A 26,444-nucleotide genomic window follows, 5' to 3' on the forward strand; every position below is an offset into this window, starting at 1 on the left:
ATGTTGGTCGTGCCACTTGTCGTACGTTGTCTGTGGTCTCATGGACAACGATCAAAAGTATGTGTGTTAGCGGACGTTGACGCAGATGGCGGGTACGCACGCACCTGGGCTGAGACAGCCAGCCATCAATGACCAGCCGGTGAAGCATGAGCATTGTCGTCTAGTGGGCTGAATGGCGGCGGGCTGGCTCCCAGTGACTTGGCCTTGGCTGGCAAGGCAAGGCAAGTAGACTAATGCTCGCCAGGGCGCGACAGAGCGCTCCTGGCGCGTGGGCAGCGAGTCTGGTGGGCTCATCTGGTGGCAGTACAGTGGCGAGTATACTGGCTCATGCCATGCCAGCCATCATGGACATGATGCCATCCCACGTCGCGGTTCCTTCCAGCTCATCATCCACCCATGCTCCATCTCACTGTCTTTTTTGCCCTCACTCCATCTGCGGCCATCGGACCGACTCCGCAAAACCGCGCTATGTTTCGTCCCTCGTCCGGCAAGCGACTGCCGGTTAGACCGAATGCTCAGGAACAGATCGTCGTTCTCAAAGTAGGACTTCTTTTCCCGTCCTGGAACACGCGCACATGTCGAAACGGTTTGGCTAGTGTCGAGTCGTCGTGGCTGGCGGTTAACCATGTGCATGGGGGTTGCGCGGGCGTGTGCACAAGCGACATGAACGCTAGGCCCAAACCAGTATAGCGTATCCAACTAACTTTGTTCTCATGTAATTCCAATGACAGGTAGCACGGAACCACTCGTGTTCGCTTCTAGCCCAGACACTCTTCCCTCTCACATTATCATGCTCTCTTACTCGCTCCCTCACTTGTCCTGGTACATGTGCTCACTCGTACTCGAGTACACGCTCCTTCACGCCTGCTTATGCAGCTTGGACGCTACTGCATAAAAAAAATCACATCCCACGCCCCGGAACACGCCATTGCTAACCCGACGACTCGCATAACTACATTACTTACACATGCGTCTAAGCGGATGCTTTTTTTTCAATCAAAGCATATCACGCGCCCGCTCCAACTGCTGCGCGCTAAAGCCCAGACAATAGCGATGGTCTGTAAAGGCCCTGCCATTGGCTGGGACTCTGATGCTTCCGTTTCCGTGCGCCTATCTTCCGCGCTCTCTCTGCTGCCTCTTTTGTGCTTAACAATCAGCGTTTGCCGCGACTGAAAAGCCCTTGGTCCATTGTCACGTCGCTGCCGTGCCACGCTGCCGTGCCACGCTGCCGTCTTGAAGGATTCCTCCCGCATACGCGTCTTACCGGCCTCTCTCTTCCCGCTACCCTACACCACCTACCTGCATTGCATATCTCTCTCGCTCTCTCCGTCCCTGGCGAACCACCCACCTAACCTTCCCTAGTAGTACGAGGTACTCCCACATGCTGTAACACTGGCTCGGGTCCGTGTCGCACATACATTTCACCCCGTACACATACCATCCTTCCAACCCGTACTGCTATCTACATGCGCACATCCACGCCCGTGACAAATCCGTGTTTCTGGTCTTCTGGTTGGCTCACGTTCCAGACCGGAAACATGCGAACAAGAAGAAGGTTCACCGATCGCTTATGGTCCAGTGCGGCGGGTAGCCGCTCACAAAAAAGTGTCCAAGTCAATCAATCGCGCTGCATTCCTGGGTGCCCTGCCCGCAACATCATCCCCAAGCCCTTAGGACCGCAAGGTGGCACAATTTGCCCCCCTCTCAGCGCACCATCCCCCCCTACCCAGTGATGCTCACCGACTCGAATGGTTCTACACTACTTAGATACTTACGCATACCACCTACGCTTGGAACCAATCGATCTCGGATAGTCGTATAAAATGCTCGCTTATGTCCGACGCACAATGCTCTTCGCCGTCATGCCTTACCGCGCTCGCCGTATTGATCATTCAATCGCCATTCTCACCGTCAAGGGCCGTCCGCTAAGTACTAGACGAGGGAGCTTGGGCCTAGCAGCGTCTTGCCAACTGCACATGATGGACTTACCTTCTGCTTCTTGGAGACACGATGATGCTTGCCCTTGTGCGGTTCCGCCGGCTCTCCCTCACACCCCCTTTAAGCGACGGTGGCGCCGCATGCATTCTAGTCCTTGTTGATCGGTGTCCAGCATACCTCACAATGGTTGCCCGTGGCTTTTTTCTTTCTTTCCAAGTGAGTCATGGCCGGCGCAAGCGTGCGTGAAGCTTGTCATCAAGCCTCCCGTCTGATAAGCGTCGTGCTGATCACGGGTGGAACTTTCCATGGTCTTTCATATAGAGTACTTACTTACTAACATGGATCCAACATGCGTACGTACGTATGAATCGATGTACAAACATGGAGTGGGCCGCGATTTCCGATGTCGGTGTAACCGAAAGGAGCATCCGGCTGAGCTGCACTACGCTTGCTTTTGGCGGAACTCGATACCCGTGCATACCTCTGCAGGTACTGATGTGCACCATCTGTCGCTTGATTCGCCGTCTATCCTCCCACATTTAGATGAACTGAGTCGCCTTTTTCCCACATCCAGTAGTGAGAGACTTTGCTTGTGTTATGTATACACACCATCTACCACATGTGGCGCCGCACTCGAAGCATCATGCATGCATGCATGCAGAGTGTAGGATACCCACAACAGCATAGCCTTTTGAGTCGTCGAACCATGCTCATGCTCAACCATTTTTTGGTCATTCCATCCAATCAGACTATGTGTTTCGTATAGCAGTATAACTCTACCTGCATCATTGCAACATATCACATCACACTGTGGCTCGGAGAAAAAAAAAGAGGGAAATCCACACACCACGTCGGTATATTCGCTGATCCCTCCCCCCTCCTCCAATCATACACACCTTCCCCTCAAATAAAAAAGATGACTTGTGCGTATCTCCGCCTTCCCTTCCCTTCTCGTTTCCTTCCATCGCTTCACATGTCTTTTATTTGGGGGCGAGAAAGCTGCCAGCGTGGCGCATTTTAGCTTCAAGATACGAGAGACCTAGCTTCGTGGCGCAAAAAGCCATCGCCTGCGCACACACGGTCATCTGACATCCGGCATGTCTGTATGGGTGGCGAGTGCAGGATCCAAATTTGGACGCACACATGCATACCCAGATGCAGTGTAAGTGTAGTTGCAGGATGTGTGTGGTCTAGCGAGTAAGGTTGGTGGTGTGGCGTTGGAGTGGCCGCCATGTAGTGTAGTGGATTAGGAAGGGAAGGGAGGGGCTTTGATGGCTGGGATACATAAGTGATGTGAGATGTGGGTACCGATTGTAAGTCTTGCAATAATAATGGATCGGTGATAGATGCTATGTTTTTTTGCAGTGTCTTTTCACAGATGCACACCCGTGGAAAAGTCTTTGTTCGTCTAGATAGGATAGATATACCAGTCGAGATATCTACTTAACCATCATTCTTTTGTATCAAGTAAGGAAATTACTTGATTTGCGTGACAATCAAGTATTGTATGTACTTCTCAAAAAGGTAAGGTGGAGATAACAAACCACGCAAGATATTTCAAAAGTCGTCAAACTACCCGCGAACAACAATTATTACAAAAACTATTACAACAAAAAAAATAAGGGCCGTTGCATCTAAACTCAACACTTATTACGATATAAGAATACAGAGTCATTTTACCCCGCATACACAATGCAATGACTGCTCCACGGAGCAAGTTCGTATAGTCCGCGGAGCACACAGTACCACTACCAAGTCATCCTGCGTTTCCATGAATAATAGGTTCGTGTTTAGTCGCAGGACAGTTCGTATCTAGTTTTGGCCAGATGTTACAGCTCTTCCCTAGAATTTCACTGTAACCTTTTCAAGGGGAAAGGGGAAAGGGGAAAGGGGGGAGTAAGAGCTGAAAATTTCGATGAAGCTTCGCCAGCAACCAACACCCCGGACAAAACTCTACTTTATCACTGCGATTCGAAGAAACTTTTTAAGAAGGATTGGCTTCTTTTTTCTTTTGAATCGTCCTAAGAAAGATAATTACGTGTTATCTTTCCTTGTAGATATTTTCTGTGGAAGCAAGCTGTGTTGCTATATATTTATTACGTAGGTATATACTAGCTTTTGGTTATCTTTCATTATAAAGTGAACAAAAAAAACACGCCCTCTTAGCAGCTATTGATTTTTTCTTTTTCTTCGCAGACAAGTAGTTCTTTAAATAGGAGAATCGGGAATAATGAATCACTGTGGGTTGGTATTTTAGATGTTTTGCAATAACTACATCGTGTACTCTTCTTGCCTATTTCAAGGTAAAATATATATCTAAACTATGTTATCCTATGCTCGCTCTCACAATAGTCCCGTGTCAAAACCTTCTATTTCTAGTATTACCTATATCATATCTATCTTAACCTAGCACTCTTCTTATTCGAACGCTTTAGATCTGATTTACGACAGCCTTCTCTTATTCTAACACGTCAAGCATGCTTCTTGTCTTTTTTTTCTTTAATTCTTCTGAACAGAGGGAATAGAAGAGTATCAAGGCAACTGCTATCTTCGTCGCAACCGTATTTTGATTGTCATACCCAACGGAGGTGTGTCTACTAGACATATATCCGTTAAGAGGCTATTACTAAACTATTTCTTTAGGTTTCAAAGCAGGGTCTCGCAGACTCTTACCCACTCTTTTTCTTTTACTTTGACTAGAAAGTTATTGTCACGATACTCTAGACAGTAGAGGCTAGCCCTCGGGGACCCGTCGGAGACTACTCGGGCCGGAGGCGCGACAGCCACAGAGATAGAGTATATAGTCCTGCCAGAACCCTTGGGTATCCCCCCAAGGATTCGTCTGAATCTACTCATCTGATATATCTTGTGCCTATCTGCGAAACACCTCACAGTTATTCTGTCGATACCCGATTCCGACAGGTCGGGGTGTGGCCTGCTATTCTTTTCTGAGATAATCGATCTAATACACTATGCAGCAAACAGATATATAAAAAGAAAAATCAAATAATCAAGGTAAAGTGATACAAGATGCATATACACAAGACAACAGTAATTAAAGTAGTGTTTCTTGTCTTTTGGTAACATAGAATTGTCAAAAAGAAACATACAGTAAGAACAACAATATTTAAAAAAAATACGTTGACTTACTTTTGTGTACGTGATATGATGCTTACACACTAATTCATCCCTTGCCTTTTCCCAAAAAAAATCAGACACGATAGACACTAAAAGAACATACACCCAGTTAAAACAATAAATCACTCTCAAGTGATTTTCAAGATTCACTACCTCCACTAGAGAGGTGTATCGTGTGTAGTGGAGTGACGTTCTCTGGGAAATATAAACACAGCTACAGTGCCTAATCTGCTACCCTCCAAAGCATCATCGTAGCTTGTAGCACAATGCAGTTTCTTCAACGAGAAGGAAGAAAATGCGTAATCTTACTGCGTGTAGTCTATCGAGTTGCAGAGAAAAAGAAAGGGTAGAAAGGGGGGGGGGTGGCGTGTGGCATGGGAAGTGGGGATTCATGGCTAACCTCCTTCCCCCCCGAGTTCTATGCAAGGATGTGTCTTACGTCAAAACAGAACAACTGCAAATGTCTTTTTTTCTGTCACTTGATTGAACTCATGGTATTCAAGCGGAAAAAGGGTATGAATTGACAAAGACAACATCAGTCACAAGATGTAAAACCATATTCACACACATGAATCAAGGATCACAAAAGGACGATATCTCAACATTAGAAAGAAAAAAAACCCCGTTTATGCATTGAATTCAAACCCCCCGCTAACAATCCATCAAGAGAGGCGACGGCGTTTATTCGGGGTCTCAGATCTCAAAGTTGGAGACACCGATGGCTTTGCATAAAGTACAAATGTAGCGCCATTCCATACATGGAGCTTTCCCAAAGACATATAGGGAGGCGGTGGTGCCTGGCAGGATGATTTGGCACGAAAGTGAGCGTAGGGCACATAGCGTACACCATTTTCCTAAAATGGGATCCTCAAGAGTGTACTCATCGACGCCATGTACGTGGTGCCATTCCACAAGTATGAGAAACCCTTATACTTGTACGCGTCTCGTGAGGATTGGTAATGTGGTATCTTGCTGCAACATGCAGTTGGCCATAAAAGATCGTTATTCTCATTTACCACTAGTATTCCGCGTGTGCATCGAGGTGCCAACTCATATTCATATGGATTCATAGTGTCTAGAAGTACGCGTTGCTGCTAGTAGGCGTTTTGAGGTACTTGGTAACCGCCACCCATCTGGGCCTGCTGTGCCTGGGCATGTGCCTGGGCTTGCATCTGGGCGACTTCTTGTTGCCGTTGTGGCAAGTCGTTGAACCATGGGTGCTGAAGAGCATTTGCGGCAGATATACGCATCTCTGGTCGGAGCTGAAGCATGCTGTTGAGCAAGTTAAGTCCAACCTGGTCGACTTGTGGCAGGATAAGACGCAGATCCTGGGTGTGGTAGACGGGAAAGTTGTTCTTGTACTCGGGCAGCTGTGAAATCCCCGGCCACGAGCGCTCAGACGGCGTGCCCATGAGCCGGAAGATCTTTTGTACCTGGTCTTCATTGGTAGTCCCTGGGAAGAGAGGTCGGCCCGTGTACATCTCGGCCATGATGCAACCAGCTGACCAAATGTCGATGCTAGTGTTATATGTGCGACTGCCGAGCAGGACATCGGGAGCGCGGTACCATAGGGTCACGACCTCGTTGGAGAAGGTATTAACTGGAATTCCAAAAGCGCGAGCAAGACCAAAATCGGCCAGCTTCAACTGTCCACGATTGTTGATGAGCAGGTTCTGGGGCTTCAGATCGCGGTGAAGAACGCGGGCCTCGTGGCAAAAGGCGATTCCTTTGAGCAGCTGGTACATGAACGACTTAATGGTGACTGGGTCGAGAGCACCTCGGTCGCCGCGTGAGTCCATGTACCTCTTAAGATCCCTGTCCATGTATTCAAAGACGAGCATGAGCTTGTTCTCGGTGTGTATGACATCGTGTAGCAGGACAATGTTCTCGTGGCGCAGCTCCTTCATGAGGGAGATTTCACGAATGGCCGTCGAGGGCGTACCCTCCTCCGAGTCGAGGTGAATCTCCTTTAGGGCGACGAGTTCGCCCGTCTGGCGGTTGCGGCCTTTGAAGACCTGGGCGAGTTAGCATAGGCGTTCGAGAGCGGGGGGTACGGGCACATGGTCCAGTGGCGACCTACCGTGGCATAGGTACCCTCTCCGAGCTTCTCGAGCTGCTGGAAAGAGCTGGGGTGTCTTCGGTTGTCCATAGTGGGCACGATGGGCGCAGTGTCGCCGTTGGCGTCACCGTCGCCAAGGTTGCGGACGCTGATGGACGAGTCTGTGCGGTGCGGGGGGACGAGAGTGCCTGCGTGGACGGGGTGGAGGCTGCCCGGAGGCGCTCGCGATGTAAACTTGGGATCCCAGAGGATGGCCGAGGCCGTTGTCAGTTGGCTGGCAATGCGCAGTGGCGAAGATGAGCGAGAGGAGCGGGCAGCGTCGGGGGCTGGGGCTGGAGGCGCCGTCTTGACAGTGTGCAGCGGGTGTGGGGAAAAAAAGAAGAGAGGGCGCGGATAAGGATGAGCGGCGAGAGCTGCTAAAGAAGGGCCGGAAGACGATAACAACAGCGAGGGAAATTCGTCTTTACTATTGGAATACAGTGACACGACTCGATGCAGCAAACGCGACGGGGACTGGTGGGGCACAGAGGGCACCGAGAATATACAGCCGCTGAAGAGGGCGCCTACTCGGCCTCTCAACTGCCGCCTCTGCATCGCCATTACTTCCACATCATCGTCAGGGCACCCGGCAAGCTATTATTATCTTTATGAATGGGCGATAAAAACAAGACAGTACTTCATATCGTAATGCTATTCGTCATTCGCACATATCCACCATTAGGGCAGATCAAACACTTTCATTGCCACGTGACTCGACAAACATCACCCTCAAGCTACTGACCCCCAACCTTGCTCTTCACCCACTCAGGCACCGCTGGCCGCTTCTCCCAGCCTGCCTTCCAGCTCACCCTCCATCCTTCCTTGCTTGCTGGCATCGCAAATACAGCGGTGACAAACCACACCGTCTCGTCCTTTTTGATATCCTTTTGCACAATCGGTAGCACAGTCCTGCTCTCGACAAGATTGGAGTTGGCGTCTGACAAAATGACACTGCCATGTCTGTCCTGCTGGTGAAGATCTACGATGCCTACCGCGCCCGTACGAGGCGAGGCTGCAAACGCAGATGTGGCATCTGAAGCACCACCCTCTGGTATCGAAGCATCAAGTGTGCGAAGCGTGCCGTTCCATTCAGTCAAGAGACGACCATCAGACTCTCTCGCACCATAGACAGCCCATGCTCCCTCTGCACTCTTGATATCCCGCCCTGATGTTACCCGATGCACCCTCAAATGCCAGTTTGGCGTCTCTTCGGCTGGTGGGATCAAATACGTTGAAACCTCAACATCGGGCCAAGGCTTCATACTGCTGACCAGCACCGGTACCCCGTCTATGTTCTCAATCTGAGAGTCTCCATTCAGTGCCCTTCTCATCTTCCACAGCTCCCCGCCATCGTCAGAAAAGGCAATTTGTGACTCTGGCACGAATTGCTCCAGTTCTTGGTAGCCCGTCGACACCGAGTATGCAAAGGCTGCACTGTAGGCAAACTTGCCGTACTTCGCGTTGCTGTTCTTAATCGCGTAGTGGCATGACTGTCCGCTTGACAGCAGGAAAGTGTGACCTCCGGACCGGCACACAATCTGCCGAGGGTGTGGAAGAGGACGCACCACACGTGTATTAGCAAATGGATGTGGCTCCTCCTTTGCACTCCAAAACGGGTGAGATTCTGGCATGGACAGACAGGCAAAGGCGAGCATGCACCAATAAGGTGATTGAGGTGAATTGTAATTCTCAGCCAGGTAGTAGTTGGGGTACGAGTAGCCAACAGTGAGCATGCCGTTGGATTGGAAAATGTCGTGTTGGGTTGTCCACCACCGTAGATTTCGTAGCCAGATACCTTTGACTACGCCCCAGCTGAGGGGCTCAGGCAGTTCGAGGTCAGCGAACGCAATGGCGCCCCAGAAGGCTACCATGGCCCAGCGGTATGTCAGTGAGCGACCAAAGGTGATAGCACGACCTTCGGGATCGAAAAAGTGTACAAAGTCGAGAGCAAACATCCGGGCCCGCTTCTTGTACTCTTCAGCCTGCTCAGGGTCGATGTCTGCAGCCAGTTTCGAATAGAGAAGCTGTAGATACTGAATGGCAAAGGAGCTCGAGTAGTAGTCCATCTGACGATATGTATCGGGACCATCGTTTGACCAACCATCGCCGCGGTAGTACGTATTCAACTGCTTGATGTCCTTTTCCAGCTGTGATTTCGACCACTGGGCGCCATTTCTCTCAAGTCCTAGGTTGGCGAAGACGCGGAACCAAAGCCTATCAAACGTCTCAACATCAATTGCAGTCACAAAACGGTCACCAACATGGATATAAGAACAAAACAAACAATCGGGTCATCGTACCAGTTCGTATCCGGCATCTTCTTATCATTCATGCTCCCCAACCACGTCTCGACATTCTTCTTCTGCCGCTCCGTCAACGGCTCCCAAAACTCTTTATTCGCAACCGCCAGCGTAAACCCAATCGGACACGCCTCCACCATGCGCTGGTCGGTATCCTCCATGTAGCCCCAGAACTCCGGGCTCTCAGGATCAGTCCCGGAAATCAGGCCTTGGACAAACTTGTCGGTGGCAGCGTACCTGCTGCCTCCAGCTAGTAGTGGCGCGAGACCCCATAGCGGACGCGCAAAGCCCTCGACTTGGGCACCTGTCTCGTCAAAACGTGTGCCGGTGCTGCCTACCTTGATCAAAGCATTTTGTGGCGAGAAACCGGGGAGAAGGGGGTCGAGAAGAGATGCTACAGCGTCGACGACATCATTGCGTGACTTGAAAGGATTCGTGGAGAAAGGATGGAGGTCAAAAGCCCGGTTATTGTTTGCCGTTGTGGCGCTCATTGTTCCGTCCGCTATTATTGTTTTTTTTACTTCCGTACTCTGTATAGTACGAGATGTGAAAGACTGGGCACACGTGCTTCCCGTCTGCTTTTTTTTGTTTCCGCTTCCGTGAGTGGCTGGTACCTTTTTGGTTCAAGGTCTAGACAGCTTGGGAGCTTTCTGCAAGGACGGGACACCAAGGTCAGCGGTGAGTGGTGCAAACGTGCGTTGGAACGAGGCTTTGGTACAACAACCGCCCTTTGCACGGGGTGCAAGAATGATGCGCTTGACTCAGATTCAAGGTCGTCTGATCTTCTTGGCTGTAAGTATACAGGCAAGCTTACGGCGAGCTGTGCTGATGTCAGGCTGGCTGCAGTGTGGAAAATGTACCCGCAATGCCCAGAAACAACCAAGACGGCAGAATATGCGAGCCGCGGATTGGGCGTGATAAGACAAGAAAGCTTGTTTTGGACACACCTGTTAAATGGCGATATGTATGTGGCGTGCCGCAACCGAATGACGCGGTGCCGCTTTTGTTGAGATTTGGGAGGAAGTTTATGTGAAACTGCGTGCAAAGAGCAGCAGCAGTGATCATGTATTAACGACTTACGTGGTACACGTAGGTTGGAAAGAGATAACCTCGGGAACCTCGCGCGAACATTGTCACGAAGTGTAGTCTTACTTTTGCCTAAACAGCCTGAAGAGCCCATTGTTCCTGCTCCGAATGCGGCAAAGGCGGGGGGGGATCCAAGCCAATAAAACCACTTTTGCTGTTGAAGAGCTCCAAAAATCGTACAACACAGAGGACAAGCATGCTTTTATTGGCCGCTGACGTGACAAAGAGGCTGCTCACGATTACAAATGCTTGGGCATTGCTTCCGCTCATGTATTTCATTCGTTACCTTTGTTGTAGTAATACTAGTGTCTATTTGACACACGTGCAATTTGCAAACTGACATTCCTAGTAGCAATCCAAGAAAACGAAAAGAAAATAAACTTTCATAGCTGCTAGAACGCTCAGCTCTGTACTATTTTTTTCCTCCGACAGAACGCCTCTTTTTCTCCACGATCCTTTCCCCCACCATGGAGGGATTGACGATATAATTCCCCACCATACACAGAGTCACAGTCCTCACGTATGCAACCCCACACTACTCTGCATGGCGACGAACGCATCACGTGTCGGTGTGATCGCGGAGCGTTCGTCGCTCCAATACGCGGATTAATATGCACAAAGGAACCGTAGCGTCTTCTGCAGGCGGGGGTCAGGTTTGAGCACCTCGAACACGGCAAGGGGAGAGCGGGACACGGCCACTTCGACCCCAGCCTTTGAAATTAGTGGGGAATCTTCCCCCCCGGATTGTCTTTTCCACTAGTAGTAGAGGTGCAGCGACGTCTTGGCATTCGGTGTCCGATGATTACTAGTAGTCTGATTCCGCCAGCCACCCATCCACCCGGTTGTGTGTGTGAGTGGGCAGAGGAAGGGGAATGCAGTATGCGGCCTTGGCGAGTTCCAAGACGGACATTCACTTCCTCCACTAATCCCACTGCAAGCTTTCCGCCGTGCCAAGTGCTAAGCATCACCGTGCGTCCTCAATTTGGGGGGATTGCACGGCAGCTCGATGATGCTTAAGCTTATTCGCCCAGACGACACCAATGCAGCTTTGGTCCCTCGCCTTGCCTACTCGGTCTCTAGGCTGGAGGGAGGATATGGGATATCGGTTAGAAGGGAGCGTGGAGGCGTCGCTCGTGTTGGGCCACCATAGGATCCAGTCCTGGGGGAGGGACCATCAGTCTGGGGTTACTACAGTTAGTCTGGGGTTTGTGCCCTATGGACTAACGGGCGCGCCGCCCCCGTCCAAGAGGAAGGATTTCTGCACAAAGCCCGCGGCATCTGGCAACGCTGTTTTTACCCCGGTGTTGAGGAACAAGCTAATGATGCCAGGATAGCGCATGGACCGCATATCCTGTGCTGGTTTATATAGTGAGGCCATGCACGCATCTCACCGGGGGTTTTCTTGATTGTTCACCCTGTGCTGTGGAGACTTTGTTGATCTCCTCTTGACCTCTTGCCGGCCTCGTTTGCATTGAACGTCTTGGGTCAGGATAGAGTGTGGGTTGATAAGACCGAGACGTCTATATCACCATCTGCCCTGATTGACGACCGCTGCACACCACCATCATCCATCCATCATGGATCCCTCCAACACCCCCCCATCGGCGGGCGCCAGGTTTATCCGCATGATTGTCAAGAACGACTCCATCAAGTCTGATCCCCATCAGATCTACGGATGGCGTGCCTTTGCCATGGCGGGCTCTGCCTGCTTCGGTGGCATGTTGTTTGGTTTCGATATCGGAACAATTGGTGGTGTGCTTGAACTAGAGGAGTTCCAAGCGTAAGTTGCCATCCTCGACAATATTCACTTTCTTGGTGCCGTCGAAAAGGCTAATGTGAACGAATAGAAAGTACAATATTAAATATCTCGACAAAGTCGGCAAGGCCAACTTGAGCGCCAACATTGCTTCGACCCTTCAAGCTGGATGTTTCCTCGGTTGCTTCATCGCCTCCTGGGCCGCTGACCGCTGGGGTCGTAAGCTCGCACTCCAAGCAGCTGGTCTCATCACCATTGTCGGTTGCGTAATCCAAGCCGTTGCCTCGGGTTCCCTCGCAGCCATGTACGTGGGTCGCTTCATCGCTGGTCTCGGGGTCGGAGGCGCATCCATGGTCGTCCCTCTATACATTTCCGAAAACGCTCCCCGTGGTATCCGTGGAGGTCTCACCGGTCTCTACCAACTCTTCATTGCCACTGGAATCTCGCTCGCCTTCTGGGTAAACTACGGATCACTTCTGCACCTCTCCGGTGGTGCCCAAGTCTACATTGTCCCGCTCGCCATGCAAGCACTTCCCGCTGTCCTCCTCGTCGGCTGCATGGCCATGAACAAAGAATCCCCCCGTTTCCTCGCCAAGCAAGATAAGTGGGAACAAGCCACTACTGTCCTGGCACGCGTCCGCAACCTACCTCTCTCGCACCCTTACGTCCAGGACGAAATCAAGGATATTTCTGATCAGCTCGAGCACGAGCGCATGCTGATTGCTGGAGCAACCATGAAGGATCTCCTCAAGGAAATGTTTACCATCCCCGGTAACCGCAAACGCGCTCTCATCTCGATTGGTCTCATGGTCTGCCAGCAGATGACGGGCACAAACGCAATCAACTACTATGCCCCGCAAATCTTCAAGGCGCTTGGTCTCGAGGGTAACGAGAACAAGCTCTTCGCTACGGGAATCTACGGTATTGTCAAGATGGTCGGATGTCTTGCTTTCCTCATCTTCGCTGCTGACTCGCTTGGTCGCCGTCGCTCGCTTCTCTGGACTTCGATTGCTCAGGGTTTGGCCATGTTCTACATTGGTCTCTACATGCGCATCGACCCGCCCGTCGCTGGCCAGTCTGTTCCTGGTGCTGGATATTTCGCGCTTGTGTGCGTTTTCCTTTACGCCTGCTTCTTCCAGTTCGGTTGGGGCCCCGTGTGCTGGATCTATGTCTCCGAGATCCCCACTGCTCGTCTTCGATCGCTCAATGTCGCTATTGCTGCGGCTGTCCAATGGCTATTCAACTTTGTTGTTGCTCGTGCTACGCCTAACATGATTGCTACCATGGGCGAGGGTGGCTATGGGTACGTTTTTTCCTTCTGTCGTTACAAATTATTCATATGCTAACCCGATTGTTAGATGCTTCCTTCTCTACGGATCCTTCTGTTTCACCATGTTCCTCTTCGTATGGTTCTTCGTGCCTGAGACCAAGGGATTGTCGCTCGAGAAGATGGACGACTTGTTTGGTGTTACGGAGCTGGTCAAGAACATGGAGGCTGATGGCGAGCGCCACGTGCGTGGCTCGATGGACAAGAGCTCTACCATTGTTCAAGAAGAGAAGGTCCAGCGATAAACGGATGGACGTATGATTGATGTTTAATGAGTGTTTCGAGTTTGAAGCATTGTTTAATTATCGCTGTTTGGCAGAAGGACATAACAATCAAGTTATTGGCTTCGTACTATCCCTTGCATAAACAGCTCTATGCTGATTGAGCATCTCATGAATTTTTGCTGATGTGCTTTAGAGACTCACGGTGGGTCAACAAGACGGCGTGAAGATTGCAAAAAAAAGTAAAAAAAGTTGGAAGTGTGGTCATTTACACTTTAACGATACAAGCTAGATGATGAACTCAGCCTAACATCGTGTTCAAAATATAACAAAAACTCATCAACGCCGAATACGTCATCCTAGACAGACAGCATCAAGGACATCCGTACCCAAGGAGAAAAATAGGCAAGCAGCGCTTAAGCAATGTTCTTGGCGGGATTCTCGTCCTCGTCAAGAATGCCCTTCTTGACAAGCTCTTCCGGACTTGGCCTGTTCTGGAGGCCCTTCTCCAGGCTATCAGCCCGCATGTGCATTTCGAGTTCCTTTTGGTGGCCTTGGAGGGCAGGCGCTGCTGTCGAGTTGGGCAGGATGTTGCGGTCGACGAGCTCGGCTCGCTCGGGACGGGAGTTGAGGCCGCGCTTAAGGTTGTCTGTTGCGCGCTGTCGCTCGAGTTCGAGGGCTTTGGCTTGGAGGGCGCTGTAGAGCAGGCACATGTTAGCTATCTATCTTGTCAAAGCGCAATTGAGCTTGGCGTGGAATAGTGGGGACCTAGGCGCAGATGCGGGGATAGGCATACGGAGCTGTTGTGGTGTCTAGCAAAATGTGCCTGTTCTTGAGGTCCTGGGGTTCTGGACGGTGCTGCAGGTGCTTCTCCAAACTGTTGCGCCTTTCCGAGGAGCGAACAGGCGAGATGGACGTCTCGTCGATGAAGTCGGTATTCTCGGATGCCATAATGGTGGTGGTGGTGATAACGACGATGATGTCAGAATGACTGGCGACTTTCAGATGGTGGGGGGTTGTGGGTAAGTTGGTGGTGTGACGGTGAATAGTATGGGCAGTGGGGAATGCAGATGTAGGCGATCAAAAGGCTCTGCAGCTGTCGGGGTACTTAAAAGGGGAGCTCGCAGACAAGCCATAAGAGAGGGGAGAGGTAGCTTGCTGCCCGCGGCCTTGGTTGCGGGGCAGCCGCCTGCTTGACCCCTGCATATCCACAATGCCCAACACCAGGGTCAGGCGCCTACCGTCATCTTGCATCGAGTGAGACTGATGAGACCACCGTGGTGCCATCCCACCACCGCCGTCATCTTCGCTGCGGCTGACTGCTGTGGCCATGCCCGTGCACTGAGGCAATGGGGATTGCATGCGCATGCGACTTGGTCTTTTGCTTTTGAGGCACTCAGTCTCGACAAGTGACGTGGGGGGCCAGTATGCGCATGCATCAGGCACTGCGTTTGGGGACGGCTTCTGATCAACACTCACAATGCGCGTGGCACATGTAACAGGCTAGCCAGCATCCACATCCCGCTCTCTGTTTCGACTTGCCTTACGCGGAAGAAAACAGAAACACACCCTTCTGGTATCAAACCGAAGGAAATTAAGAAGAGAAAAAGAAATTAATGCTGTGACGCAGTCTCTAGCTTCCCATGCACACATGTCTGTAACATCTGTAACCACTTGCTAGACGCCCTGTGCAATCATGAGGCACCATGTTGTGTCCGACTAGCCACACATGTCTCTGTTGCCTGGGACCAGACCATCACTTGGAGCAGACCAACAGCAACGTGCTTTGGAACAGTCATATGCTCAACCCATATCCGTAGTACTTATGCCAATAGCACGGTAGACATCACCATCAAGTCAAAGTAGCATCAGCCACACGACATCAGACCAAATCATTTTCTCATTAAATATGGACAGACCACGCTATAAACTACCCGTCCCATGATTATCCCCGAGCCTCCGACTCCGTTGACGACAGGCTTGACTACTGAAGAGAGATGCTATCGAAAAGAATATGCAGAGGAACATATACCCCCGAGCGATTTTTTGGATCATCGAACCTGGTTCGGGTCCTCATGAGCTTGCACTTGAGGCGAACCACGCTTGTCTAGGCAATCGTATGGAACTTGCTTGAAGTATCTAGCATTGACAGAATGCGCTTAGGCACCGTCGTCCTCACCGATGCGGATAGCACCATCGCGGCTGAGGCCGTTGGCCCAGAAGCCGTTGAGCTCAGCATCGCTCTCGCGCATGTTGGAGTGGACAATGAGGAGCCAGGCACCGAAGACAGCCTTGGCGAGAACGTCGAGAATGGCGTAGGCAATGATCTCAGTGTCAACGCTGACCTTGCGGGCACCGTCGGCAATACCCCAGACACTGTACAGCATTAGTATAAAGCGGGGTGCTTGAGCAGGACAGTAGGCACTTACATGGGGTAGGCAGTCCAGAGAATGGCAGTGTAGACGGAGATGGAGACAAAGAAGCCGCGAAGCTTCTCACCCTTGGCGTTGGCGTTGGCTCCACCGTTGAGACCCAAGTGCCAGAAGACAAAGATGAAGGAAATGCAGGAGATGGTGTACCAGCCCCACTTCTGAGGAGTGTCCTCGGAGCCGAAAGCAGCGAAGAGTCCGGTCAGAACCATGAAGATATCGGCAACAATCATCATGATCAGGTGTCCACCGGCCATGCCAGCAAGGAGACCGAGATCGAGGAGCAGGAGAGGAGTGGTGATGGTCCAGTCGACGTAACGGGCCCAGTAGACCTCACGGTAGGTGGTGGTGAAGGTGTCAGGAACGTGGTCGTGCTGCTCACGCTCAACAATCTTGGTCAGGGAAACACCGTGGGCGGTAGCCATGGCGAAGTATGAGAGGGCAGCAGTCAGGGTGATGATGGTAGTGACGACATGGTAGAGACGCTTGTTCTGTGAATGTGTTAGACATGATGTTGGTGAAAAGCCGAGTCTATAAGCTTTGTAGTGCTCCCAATTGCTCCGTGGTATGACAATCGAGGCCGTCCAAGGCTAGTCTGACGGGCTGCAACGTACCAAGGGGACATTCCATGACATGAGAGTGAAAGCACCAGAGGCAACCAACATGATGGCAAAGACAACCCAGAGGACCTTTTGTCCAGCATCACCGGCAACCTGGTAGATAGGCTCGCTTCCAGGAATGACGGAGGGGATGGGTGCAACAGAGGCAGCAGCTGGAAGCGCTGCCGTCTGCAAAACTTCCTCAAACTTGTCGACGATCATGATCGACGGTGTTGTTGGTTGTTAGGGTTTGGATTGGAATTGGACAAATTCACAGAAGCCTGTCTGTGGGTGGAGGATGGCCGGTAGGTGAGAGGACAGTAGAATTGAATGGCAGTCCGAGGTGAGGCAGAGTTATAAAGAGGAGAAGGCAGGCAGCTACACGGTCACCTGTTGGAGCTGCGGCAGAAGCTGTCCAAATCGGGAGTCGAGACGTCATCGCCCCTCACGGTGGGGCGCTACGATTGGTTCCCGCTCTGTGCGGGTTATGTGCACAGGGATGCGCGAACACCAGCCTTGCATCTCTACGTTTGGCATGAGGGGCTGGCTGGCAGACAACGACGCTCGCCCGGCTAGCCGTGGTACGTAAGTAAGTAGGTAGTGCTTGACACGTTGTCGAGCTATTGGCAAGACAACGCCCGCCAACATCCTCTACAGCTGCCACAACATGGCCACACACAGCGAGCAGCTTACCCTCTGTCTCACCCGCCCACACAACACCAAGTATACTTTGGTACATCATCGATGCAGCATGCCGCCAAGCAGCGCGCAGCCATGTTACCCCACAACGCATTGTCGGTGCAAGCCATTCCATCGGTTGCCCGGGCGTCCATGCCCCCTCACGAAACCGGTTTCATGTACCGCCGATGGGGATTAACTTTTCGATGAGCCTGCGTACTCTGTCTTGCCAATCGTCTCAACACCCGCCCTCGATCGCCTCGATGCTTCCTTGTGCCCTGCCATCGCCGCCCAAGTGCCGTCGTTGTGACTTGCAAGGTCTGTCCTGGCTCTCAGCCTATTAATCGTCGCAATCCCCGCAGTCTGCCCCGACTGCCAATGTACTGTAGCTGCTCTTCGCGCTGGCTCGACGTGGTGTGATTTGCTCGATACTCCATGTACATTGTGTACATGTGAGCGCTACTCAACCAGAGGCGCCGAGCAAGCTCCGAAATGCGGGTACCCTGGTGTACCATCAACCTCCTCCCATCCCATCTTACCCTAGGAGTAGACCTCGAACCATCCATCTGCACATCCACCCGTCAGACTCCGGTCTTTCCGACGATGCCGCAATTAAAAAGGAAACAAGGCTGCCGCGTAGATGCATCAAAAGAGGAGTACATTTCTCACGCGGATCCCCTTCGGCCACACAGATCAATACCGGCCACAGACCGCCCATATGCATCCACGTACATGGACGCAAAACTTCACAATGTCCCATGTACCTGTTCGACAGCAATGTTTGTTACTGCACAGTACGAACAGGCAATATGCAAACCAGCAGGATGGCGACTACTAAATAGTACTTACTGTAACGTCCTGCTGTTCGGTCCGCCTTCTCGGTGCATGCGCCAAATGTGGGTGCGTCGGCGGAGAAGGTTCATGAGTATAAAAATCTGTTCGAGGAGTGGGCCTGTTGAGCCATCTCCAAAAATACAGAAAGAGCATGGTTGCTGACTAACATCGTGGCTTCCTCGCTGTGGCTGGAGAGCTTAGCTGCGCCACTTTCCTCACCACCATCTAATCAGGGTCCTTGCGCACCTTGCGCTACCAGAGTTCTGACTCCCGCAGTACTATGATAATCTTTTTACGTATCCCGTAAGGGACTGAAAGCAGTGCGCCTATGGATTGCGTGGGATGCTCGACGCCACAGCGGCGCGTCTATGGTGTTTGAATGACATTCTTCTCTTTAGCGGCCCATCAAGGTCCTCACGTTTGCGTACTTACGGCATTGTGGTCCGCCTCGGTGCCGCGTTTCTCCAGCTACCAAGCCTTGATAAGAGACCTCAAGCATCTTCGTATCGCCATCACGGTGCTTGGTTTTCCAACCAGAATTCATATATAGTGCCTGTCGCTTCCAAAGACCGACAAGATATACATTGCCCAGCCATTACCGAGCCTTGGTGCATAGTCAAGCTCATCTACAGCTTCCCTATTGGAGCTCATCTCTCTTTCCTGGAGCCTCGCGACAATTTTTGGTCACTGGCAACCCTCCTAGTCTGAGTTGATCGATTTTTTCGGTGTTCTTCTCGCTTGTATACTCTATTACACGTTCTCCGACCCATCTCTCTTTACACCCCTTTACTTATTTGGACAACCGTATCTCAAGACTCTTTCAGCACCCAAAATACAACACCATGTCTTCCTGCGAAGGCTCCAACGAGTATAATGGGCGCATGGGTGTCCGCGTTTCGTCCATTTTCGTCATCCTGGTCGCATCTACCTTTGGTCAGTTTGTCGAGAATGTTTCCAAGTCCAACAACGCTAACGATACACAGGTGCCGTTTTCCCAGTGATGGCAAAACGTAGCAGACACAAACTAGTACCAAACTGGGTCTTCTTCGTCGCAAAATACTTTGGATCCGGAGTCATCATTGCAACTGCATTTATCCACCTGCTTGCACCAGCAAACGAAGCACTAGGCAATGAATGCTTGACTGGCGTCATCACCAAGTACCCCTGGCCAGAAGGTATCGCGCTCATGACCATCTTTCTCATGTTCTTCCTCGAGCTCATGACGATGCGTTACGGCAACTTTGGCAGCGGCCACCAACACGACGCCAGCCACACTCACGCAGCCATCCCGCAATCCAAGGCCGGCAGCAACAACAGCGTGGAAGAGAGCAAAGGCCATGACATTGAAGCCATCGCTCGCAACCCCAGCATCCGCGGCAATGATCACCTTGGCCACCAGCGCCAACACAATGCCAGCGGCGAGTACAAATCCGACGACCACGAGCACCACGGTTTCGTCCCCAATGACTACGCCGCCCAGCTCACTGCCGTCTTCATCCTCGAATTCGGCGTCGTATTCCACTCCATCTTCATCGGACTCACCCTCGCCGTCGCCGGCGACGAATTCACCACGCTCTACATTGTGCTAGTTTTCCACCAAATGTTCGAGGGCCTCGGTCTGGGCTCCCGTCTCGCAGAAGTCTCCTGGCCCGCTTCCAAGCGCTGGACCCCCTACTTTCTCGGCATCGGCTACGGGCTCTCCACCCCGATTGCTATTGCCATTGGCCTGGGCGTTCGCCAGTCGTTTACTCCAGAGTCCCGTACTACGCTTCTTTCTAATGGCATTTTCGATTCCATCAGTGCGGGCATCTTGATTTATACCGGTCTGGTGGAGCTTATGGCGCATGAGTTCATGTTTAGCCCGTACATGCAGAATGGGCCTGTTAGCCGGACGCTCAAGGCGTTTGGGCTTATGACGCTTGGTGCTGGTGAGTTTACATTACTTCAAATTCAACCACGATAGTTTGCTAATATCATGACTAGGTTTGATGGCTCTTCTCGGTTACTGGGCTTAGATGTACTTTGTATCGGCTTNTTTTCATTGTTTTTCTGCTTAATGGTTCATTGTCTATGGAAGTCATGGTTGGTTTCTTTGAATTATATTTTGGTCTTTTAGGTATACCCATAGATCAGGCCAGCTATACTGGTCCTACATTTCCTGTGGCTGTAAGATAGACGTATACTAGCCGAGCAAGGAATAAAAAATGGCACTATGACCCCTAGTTGCACCCGTGCACCTTAGTGACGTCTGCTGAAGGTTAACTTTGCTTGTTTCAAACATCACACATGGAAAACCCAGTTGTATGCACAATACTTTGTATTTCCCCAAACCCATATATCTACCTAGAATAAAAAGAATAAAAAAAATAATGTGGGGAGGGGGGTTCTGAGATCCATAGAAAGATCGTCACTGTAGAGGAGTAAGGGGTATCATAAAACCGCAACACATAAAGTTTGGAAGCCAAGCGGAAAAAGCACGGCGGAGGCGCGTGCCTATTTATAGACCAAAATATGCAACAAACAAACGAAGATGACGACGCTCGTCATCCTCTTCGCCGCCCCTTTTTCCTTTCTTCTTTCCGTCCATCTCCGCGTGAACATGGTCTCGAGTCTATGCCGACGTATTTTGGATGAAACGAGCAAAGGATAATAATGGGCAGGCCGTATTTCAGACATTAAGGCGGACGAAGAAAGACGGCCAGGGAGAAAAAGAAAAACAAAAAATGAGAAAGGGACCCTTGCGAGTCGAATTTTTTGGTCTTTCTCGAGAGACAGAATGGAGGAAGAGTAGAATAATATGCTTGGGGCGGCCGTATAGGTGCAACAGAAAAAAGCAAAACAAAGGAAACGGTCGTAGGACGTCGAAATCGCATTCGACGTGATATGCCAATTTACGCCAGAGGGTAACACAGACCTGTATCCTTTCTAGTTGATAAACGCCAAGTTTCAATGCAACAAAATTGTAATGGGGCATGTATGCGTCTATGCGCAGTGACAAGAAGAAAATAGGTAATGGATAATCAGTTTTCTCTTTACGATGCTTCCAAAGCATCGATGGAGGCGTGGAGATGCCTGATGCGCTCCTCGAAAGGAGAGCCGAGTGGTGCGAGATCATCTTGAGGCTTCAGGCTTGAGTCTCGATATGATACCCACTGGCCAGGGAGCTTGGGACGAAATTCTTTGACGGGGCTGGTAGATTTGCCTTGGCTGTCCACGGTAGAAGACGTTGCTGTGGAATCTTTGTTGCTCCGCCGGATATGGTCTGATCCGTCAAAATGCACCCCGCTGTCACGATCAACCATGCGGTTGGTTTCTGGGAAGAATGGTGAGTCTAACGCGTCCATGGTGTTTTGCAGCGGATTCCAAGGACTCAGAAGACCCCTGGATTCCTCAGCGTCAGTAACTTCGTTGTCATCTTCTGAAATGAGTACGCGGCCGCCTAGCTTGACATCGCTAACGTTGACTTTGTACTCCAGCGCCTTCTGGCCGTCTTTGATTAGCTGCTCTGTCCATCCCAAGCACTTTCTCAAGCTCTGGTTCATCTTTTGGCTGTCGTTTAGCATCTCACGGTGCTTTGAGAGGTCAAGCTGGAGGCGCTTCTGATCTCGCGAACGATGCGCTTCGTCCCGCTCTAGTTGAGCACTAGGGCTCAATGCACTATCATCGAGTGAAGAATCGCTGCTCTCAGGTTCCTCCTCCTCCTCTTCTTCCTCTTCGTCTTCAGGCATCCCTTCCTCTTCGGACATATCCGAAAGATCTCCTAGACTACTAGCACCAATGGCAGAGGCCTCGTCATGCGAGCCAATGGCGTCTGCAGAAAAGTGTCCAGCTCGACTCATGCGGCGGAAGCGCCTGATCTCGGCCTTTTGCTTGCGCACCTCTTTCTCCAACGACCTGTTGATGGCAAGAAGCGACGAGTTGCTGATTTCAAGATCCAGCACTTTTCGCTCCCTTCTTGCATTTGCTGCAAGCTCGTTCATCACCTCCAGCGCACTCTTGGTATCGTTGCCTCTTGTCGGGCTTTCTGATTTGGGAGAATTAAGCGGGGAGAAGGCGGTGTAGCGCGGAGAGGCTGAAGCGGGGTTGTCAGGCGGGGATGCATTGTCGGCGGCACTCTTTTCGGTATGCAGTGGGCTTGGAGTCATGGCCGGGGCCTCATGGGCCGATGCCTTCCTCAGACTGGTCACTGAGTCAATGGAGGAGAGACTGGAGCTTTTGGCGTGCCCTCGTTTGATCATCGAAGCTGTGCTTGATCTGCGTCTGTTCACATCGGAAGCGTCTGAGGTGTTTGATCCACCGAGAATGGCCATGGGGGTACTGCTTGTGCTCGCCGAGGTTCCTCTGCTCAACGCTGGTCTGACCTGCGAGGCTCCTTTTCGGTACGAGAGATGTGCCCAGTCCTTGGTGGGCGAGGGCGGCCGGAGAGAGGGTCCATGGGGGGCTGCAAGTGGCGGTAGTGGCTCGGGCGATGTAGCAATGGGTGGCGGGGTGAGGATGGGCGGGCGGTCTCTCGACTCAGCTATGGAGTCTGCGTGGAAGAACTTGGATTCTGAGGGGGCTCTCCCCAGGGAAGATGAAGGTGGAGACGGGACGTTGTGAGACGGACTCTCATCTTGTCGGCCATCGGCATAAAAGAAGGTGGGCGTCTTCTTGACGGGTGCTGGGCCAGGCGCGGGTTGGTCGTGCGGGCGGGCGTCATTGGCGTGGAAGAATAAGGAGGAAGTATCTCTTCTGGATCCAGTATCGGATGGCGCGTAGTTGTACATGCTGGCTACGGGGGCCCGGGGCGTGGGCGCGGCATGGCTGGTCGGTCCAGGGGTACTGCGTGGGCGTGCAGTACCTCCGCTGCTCCTTCCAACGGCGCTGTGGCTGCTGCTGATGGTGCTGTGGTGGTCGCGGTGGGGAAAGTCGACGGTAGAGCTCGGGCGTGAGTTTGTCGGGGTAGCATTGGGCGTCGTGGAAGCGCTGTCTACGCCGCCACGCGACTTGCGTGACGAGGTGCGCGGCGTGACACTGGTGGTGAGGAAGGCCTTGGCGGACGTGCCGCTGTCGACAGCAGAGGCGGCGACATGAGGCCTTGTGGGAGCACCGGTGCTGGTACGGGCAGTGCGTGTACTCGAGGAGCTGACGGTGGACGAGGCGGACGAGGCAACGGCCAGCCTCGGGGTCAAGGGCGTCTTCGCAGGAGCAGGTCGGGTACTAGCGAGCGTCGGCTTCAGCGGCCGTGGGTTATTGCGGTCGGTTCGTTCGATGGGCATTCTCCAGGGTGGCGGGGCTACAGTGTGGGATGGAGGCGGCTGGTGCAGAGGGAGCTCATGGCCTGCAGGCGAGGAAGGCAATGGGCGGGAGGCGGGCCTAAGGGCGGTGTTGACGATGGTTGTTGATGGTTGCCGCTAGCTGGCGTGTCGGGTGTCTACAGGGTCACGACAGCCTCAGATTTACGTGCAAGGCCCCACTTCTACAGTGGCAGCGGGTGAGGATGTAGATTGATTGGTGTTGAGCCCATGGTCAGGCGGGCGTGAACAGCAGCAAAAGAGGGGGCGTTCTGGCTCCGCTTCTGCGTCTGCGTCTGCACTGAGATGAACGACATCTGGCGGCCCTGAAAGACCCTCAAGGTTGCACAACGCGCTAGGCCCCAAGCGGAACAAGTGGCCAGGCGCGTCATGGCCGCCCGACGCCCTCTCTCCTCACCTCGCGTCTTAGCGGCGCCCCCGTCCTTTTCGCCCTCCCGCCAAAATGACTCCCCACTTAATATCATGAGCAATGCTGAGCGGTGCAGGGTCGGCCCCTTCACCGACACCACATCCTCATCTCATCCTGCCGCTGCCGACCTCCAGAATGGCCCTGGCCCCGGCGTCCACCACGACGCCTCAACCACCATGACCACTCGACCCTCTCCCGAGCGCCCGCTGCCTGCACGCACGCCCTCGACCGAGCACGAGTCCCTCAAGTACCATCTGCTCGGCCCCTCGCTCACAAAGGCAGGCCAGGACTCGGTCGACCAGTCAAAGGTCTCGGACATCATATACAACGCCTCAAAGGGCTCCAAGTTCTTCAACAATGAAGAGGCCAAGGACAAGAACCTCACAGACAAGATCGAGAAGATCCTGGCCAAGAGGCGCCACCTCGAGAAGGTCGACTTGACCTCCGACTTGCGTAGAGCCGACGACTACATCGCCGAGCTGGAGCTGGGCAGGGATCTGACTCAGATCATCGTCCATCTCGACTGTGATGCCTTCTTTGCCGCCGTTGAGGAGCTCGATAGACCGGAGCTCAAGGACGTTCCTTTTGCTGTGGGAAAGGGCGTCTTGACAACGTGCAACTACCACGCGAGAAAGTTTGGTTGCCGCTCGGGAATGGCAGGCTTTGTCGCCATGAAGCTTTGTCCACAGCTTATTTGTGTGCCCATGAATTTCCAAAAGTACACGGCCAAGGCAGAGGAGGTGCGTCAGGTGCTGGCGCTGTATGATCCGAATTTTGAGAGTGCCAGCTGTGACGAGGCTTATCTCAACCTCACGGAATACTGCAACGAGCATCACATGACTGCCGAGGAAGCCGTCAACCAGATGCGTGCCGATGTCTACGAAAAGGCCAAGATTACCGTATCTGCCGGTATTGCCGCCAATGCAAAGCTTGCTAAGATTTGCTCCAATATAAACAAGCCTAACGGACAATTCTTACTTCCTAGTAACAGACAGACCATCATGGAATTCATGGAAACACTGCCCACGCGAAAAGTCAACGGTATTGGCCGTGTCTTTGAACGAGAGCTAGATGCCATAGGCCTGAAGACATGCGGCGACATCTACGCCCACAGAGCGTACCTGGCAAAACTCTTTGGCCAGAAGGCATTTCAATTCCTCATGCAATGCTATCTGGGTCTTGGACGCACTGTCATCAAACGGGCGGAAGACTATGAGCGGAAAAGCGTTGGCACTGAAACGACCTTCAAAGAGTTGCAGTCCCCAGATGCTCTGCGCGAGAAGCTTCGTTTCGTAGCTGAAGAGCTGGAAGGCGATCTCAAGCGCACCGAATACAAAGGCAGGACCCTCTGTATCAAGATCAAACTTCACACGTACGAAGTGCATACACGACAAATCACGCCGCCGTTTGCCGTCCACAAAGCAGAAGATTTGTACAAGTATAGTCTGCCAATACTGGAGAAGCTCATGAAGGAAATCCCAAACATGCGGTTGCGGCTGATGGGTCTACGAGTCACACATATCATCAGCACCAAGAAGCCTGGAATCGACTTCTTTGGTCGTGCTGCCAAGGCATCCTCAGCCACTACCAAAAAGCCGGAGCCGAAAGAAGATGAGGAATGGGAAACTTGGCCCGAAGAAGAATTTGAAGAAGCTGCGAGACAGGAACGTAATGATGAAATGAATGAGCTCGAGAAGCTATCGCAAGAACAAGAACAACAGGACAAGGAGGCCGCCCCCAACACACAGTGGCAATGTCCCATCTGCAACATTCCGCAACCCCCAGACGACGCGAGTTTCAATGCGCACATTGACTTTTGTCTTTCTAAACAGACTATCAAGGAAGTAGTCAAGTCTACGGCACCGTTGCCGGCCACAGGCAAGCCATCCAGTGCGCCAAAATCTATGCCCAAGAAAGGGAAGCGCGGGCGGCCAAGGAACGAGACCCTACCTTCAGAGCAGGAAGCCCGTGAGAAGAGAAGAGCTTTCTTCTCACTAGGCAATGGATGATGACGACGATCAAACATGAAGTATACGTAGTAAAGAAATACTCCCCCATATATTTTTAATGCACACATACATACGTACGCCTTTTTGGACTTTTTCTTCGTACGCCGAGGACCCTCACTACCCTATGAACTACAAACCATATTACTTTTTCTCTCACCCCAATGCCAGCCCACAGATAAGCATGATACGATTAAAAAGTAACAACTAGAAAAAAAGAAAGGGTATCCAACATTTCGCCCCCTCAAGATTAGATGCCATGTCCTGTTCCACACCCACACACATACCCCTTTCTTTTTGCCTTTTTTGACCCCCTGAAATAACCGGAAAG

The 26,444-nt window shown here is 51.9% G+C and overlaps 9 protein-coding genes across 9 annotated transcripts; 3 read left to right on the forward strand and 6 right to left on the reverse strand.

The window, feature by feature from the left end:
* Positions 1-66: 66 nt before the first annotated feature.
* Positions 67-294, reverse strand: COCVIDRAFT_96941 (hypothetical protein; the record flags this gene model as incomplete). Its single annotated transcript, XM_014702044.1, has 1 exon — positions 67-294. The coding sequence occupies one exon, from the start codon at positions 292-294 to the stop codon at positions 67-69; it is 228 nt and encodes a 75-aa protein (XP_014557530.1).
* Positions 295-6,170: 5,876 nt separating this feature from the next.
* Positions 6,171-7,735, reverse strand: COCVIDRAFT_97048 (hypothetical protein; the record flags this gene model as incomplete). Its single annotated transcript, XM_014702045.1, has 3 exons — positions 6,171-7,091; positions 7,157-7,467; positions 7,603-7,735. The coding sequence occupies 3 exons, from the start codon at positions 7,733-7,735 to the stop codon at positions 6,171-6,173; spliced, it is 1,365 nt and encodes a 454-aa protein (XP_014557531.1).
* Positions 7,736-7,908: 173 nt separating this feature from the next.
* On the reverse strand, positions 7,909-9,965 carry COCVIDRAFT_96783 (hypothetical protein; the record flags this gene model as incomplete). Its single annotated transcript, XM_014702046.1, has 2 exons — positions 7,909-9,388; positions 9,475-9,965. 2 exons carry the CDS (start codon positions 9,963-9,965, stop codon positions 7,909-7,911), a joined length of 1,971 nt encoding a protein of 656 aa, XP_014557532.1.
* A 2,172-nt stretch (positions 9,966-12,137) lies between these two features.
* COCVIDRAFT_97089 (hypothetical protein) lies at positions 12,138-13,888 on the forward strand (the record flags this gene model as incomplete). Its single annotated transcript, XM_014702047.1, has 3 exons — positions 12,138-12,340; positions 12,408-13,619; positions 13,675-13,888. The coding sequence occupies 3 exons, from the start codon at positions 12,138-12,140 to the stop codon at positions 13,886-13,888; spliced, it is 1,629 nt and encodes a 542-aa protein (XP_014557533.1).
* A 392-nt stretch (positions 13,889-14,280) lies between these two features.
* On the reverse strand, positions 14,281-14,815 carry COCVIDRAFT_25876 (hypothetical protein; the record flags this gene model as incomplete). Its single annotated transcript, XM_014701986.1, has 2 exons — positions 14,281-14,560; positions 14,661-14,815. The coding sequence occupies 2 exons, from the start codon at positions 14,813-14,815 to the stop codon at positions 14,281-14,283; spliced, it is 435 nt and encodes a 144-aa protein (XP_014557472.1).
* Positions 14,816-16,023: 1,208 nt separating this feature from the next.
* Positions 16,024-17,114, reverse strand: COCVIDRAFT_37018 (hypothetical protein; the record flags this gene model as incomplete). The annotated part of the gene is made up of 3 exons (XM_014702048.1): positions 16,024-16,240; positions 16,294-16,784; positions 16,908-17,114. 3 exons carry the CDS (start codon positions 17,112-17,114, stop codon positions 16,024-16,026), a joined length of 915 nt encoding a protein of 304 aa, XP_014557534.1.
* A 2,132-nt stretch (positions 17,115-19,246) lies between these two features.
* COCVIDRAFT_96919 (hypothetical protein) lies at positions 19,247-20,419 on the forward strand (the record flags this gene model as incomplete). The annotated part of the gene is made up of 3 exons (XM_014702049.1): positions 19,247-19,337; positions 19,388-20,332; positions 20,388-20,419. 3 exons carry the CDS (start codon positions 19,247-19,249, stop codon positions 20,417-20,419), a joined length of 1,068 nt encoding a protein of 355 aa, XP_014557535.1.
* Positions 20,420-21,436: 1,017 nt separating this feature from the next.
* On the reverse strand, positions 21,437-23,662 carry COCVIDRAFT_37020 (hypothetical protein; the record flags this gene model as incomplete). Its single annotated transcript, XM_014702050.1, has 1 exon — positions 21,437-23,662. One exon carries the CDS (start codon positions 23,660-23,662, stop codon positions 21,437-21,439), a length of 2,226 nt encoding a protein of 741 aa, XP_014557536.1.
* A 621-nt stretch (positions 23,663-24,283) lies between these two features.
* Positions 24,284-26,116, forward strand: COCVIDRAFT_96883 (hypothetical protein; the record flags this gene model as incomplete). Its single annotated transcript, XM_014702051.1, has 1 exon — positions 24,284-26,116. One exon carries the CDS (start codon positions 24,284-24,286, stop codon positions 26,114-26,116), a length of 1,833 nt encoding a protein of 610 aa, XP_014557537.1.
* Between the last annotated feature and the right edge of the window lie 328 nt (positions 26,117-26,444).

This window comes from Bipolaris victoriae (genome assembly GCF_000527765.1).
Source record: "Bipolaris victoriae FI3 unplaced genomic scaffold scaffold_34, whole genome shotgun sequence".
In the NCBI taxonomy this organism is placed as follows: domain Eukaryota; kingdom Fungi; phylum Ascomycota; class Dothideomycetes; order Pleosporales; family Pleosporaceae; genus Bipolaris; species Bipolaris victoriae.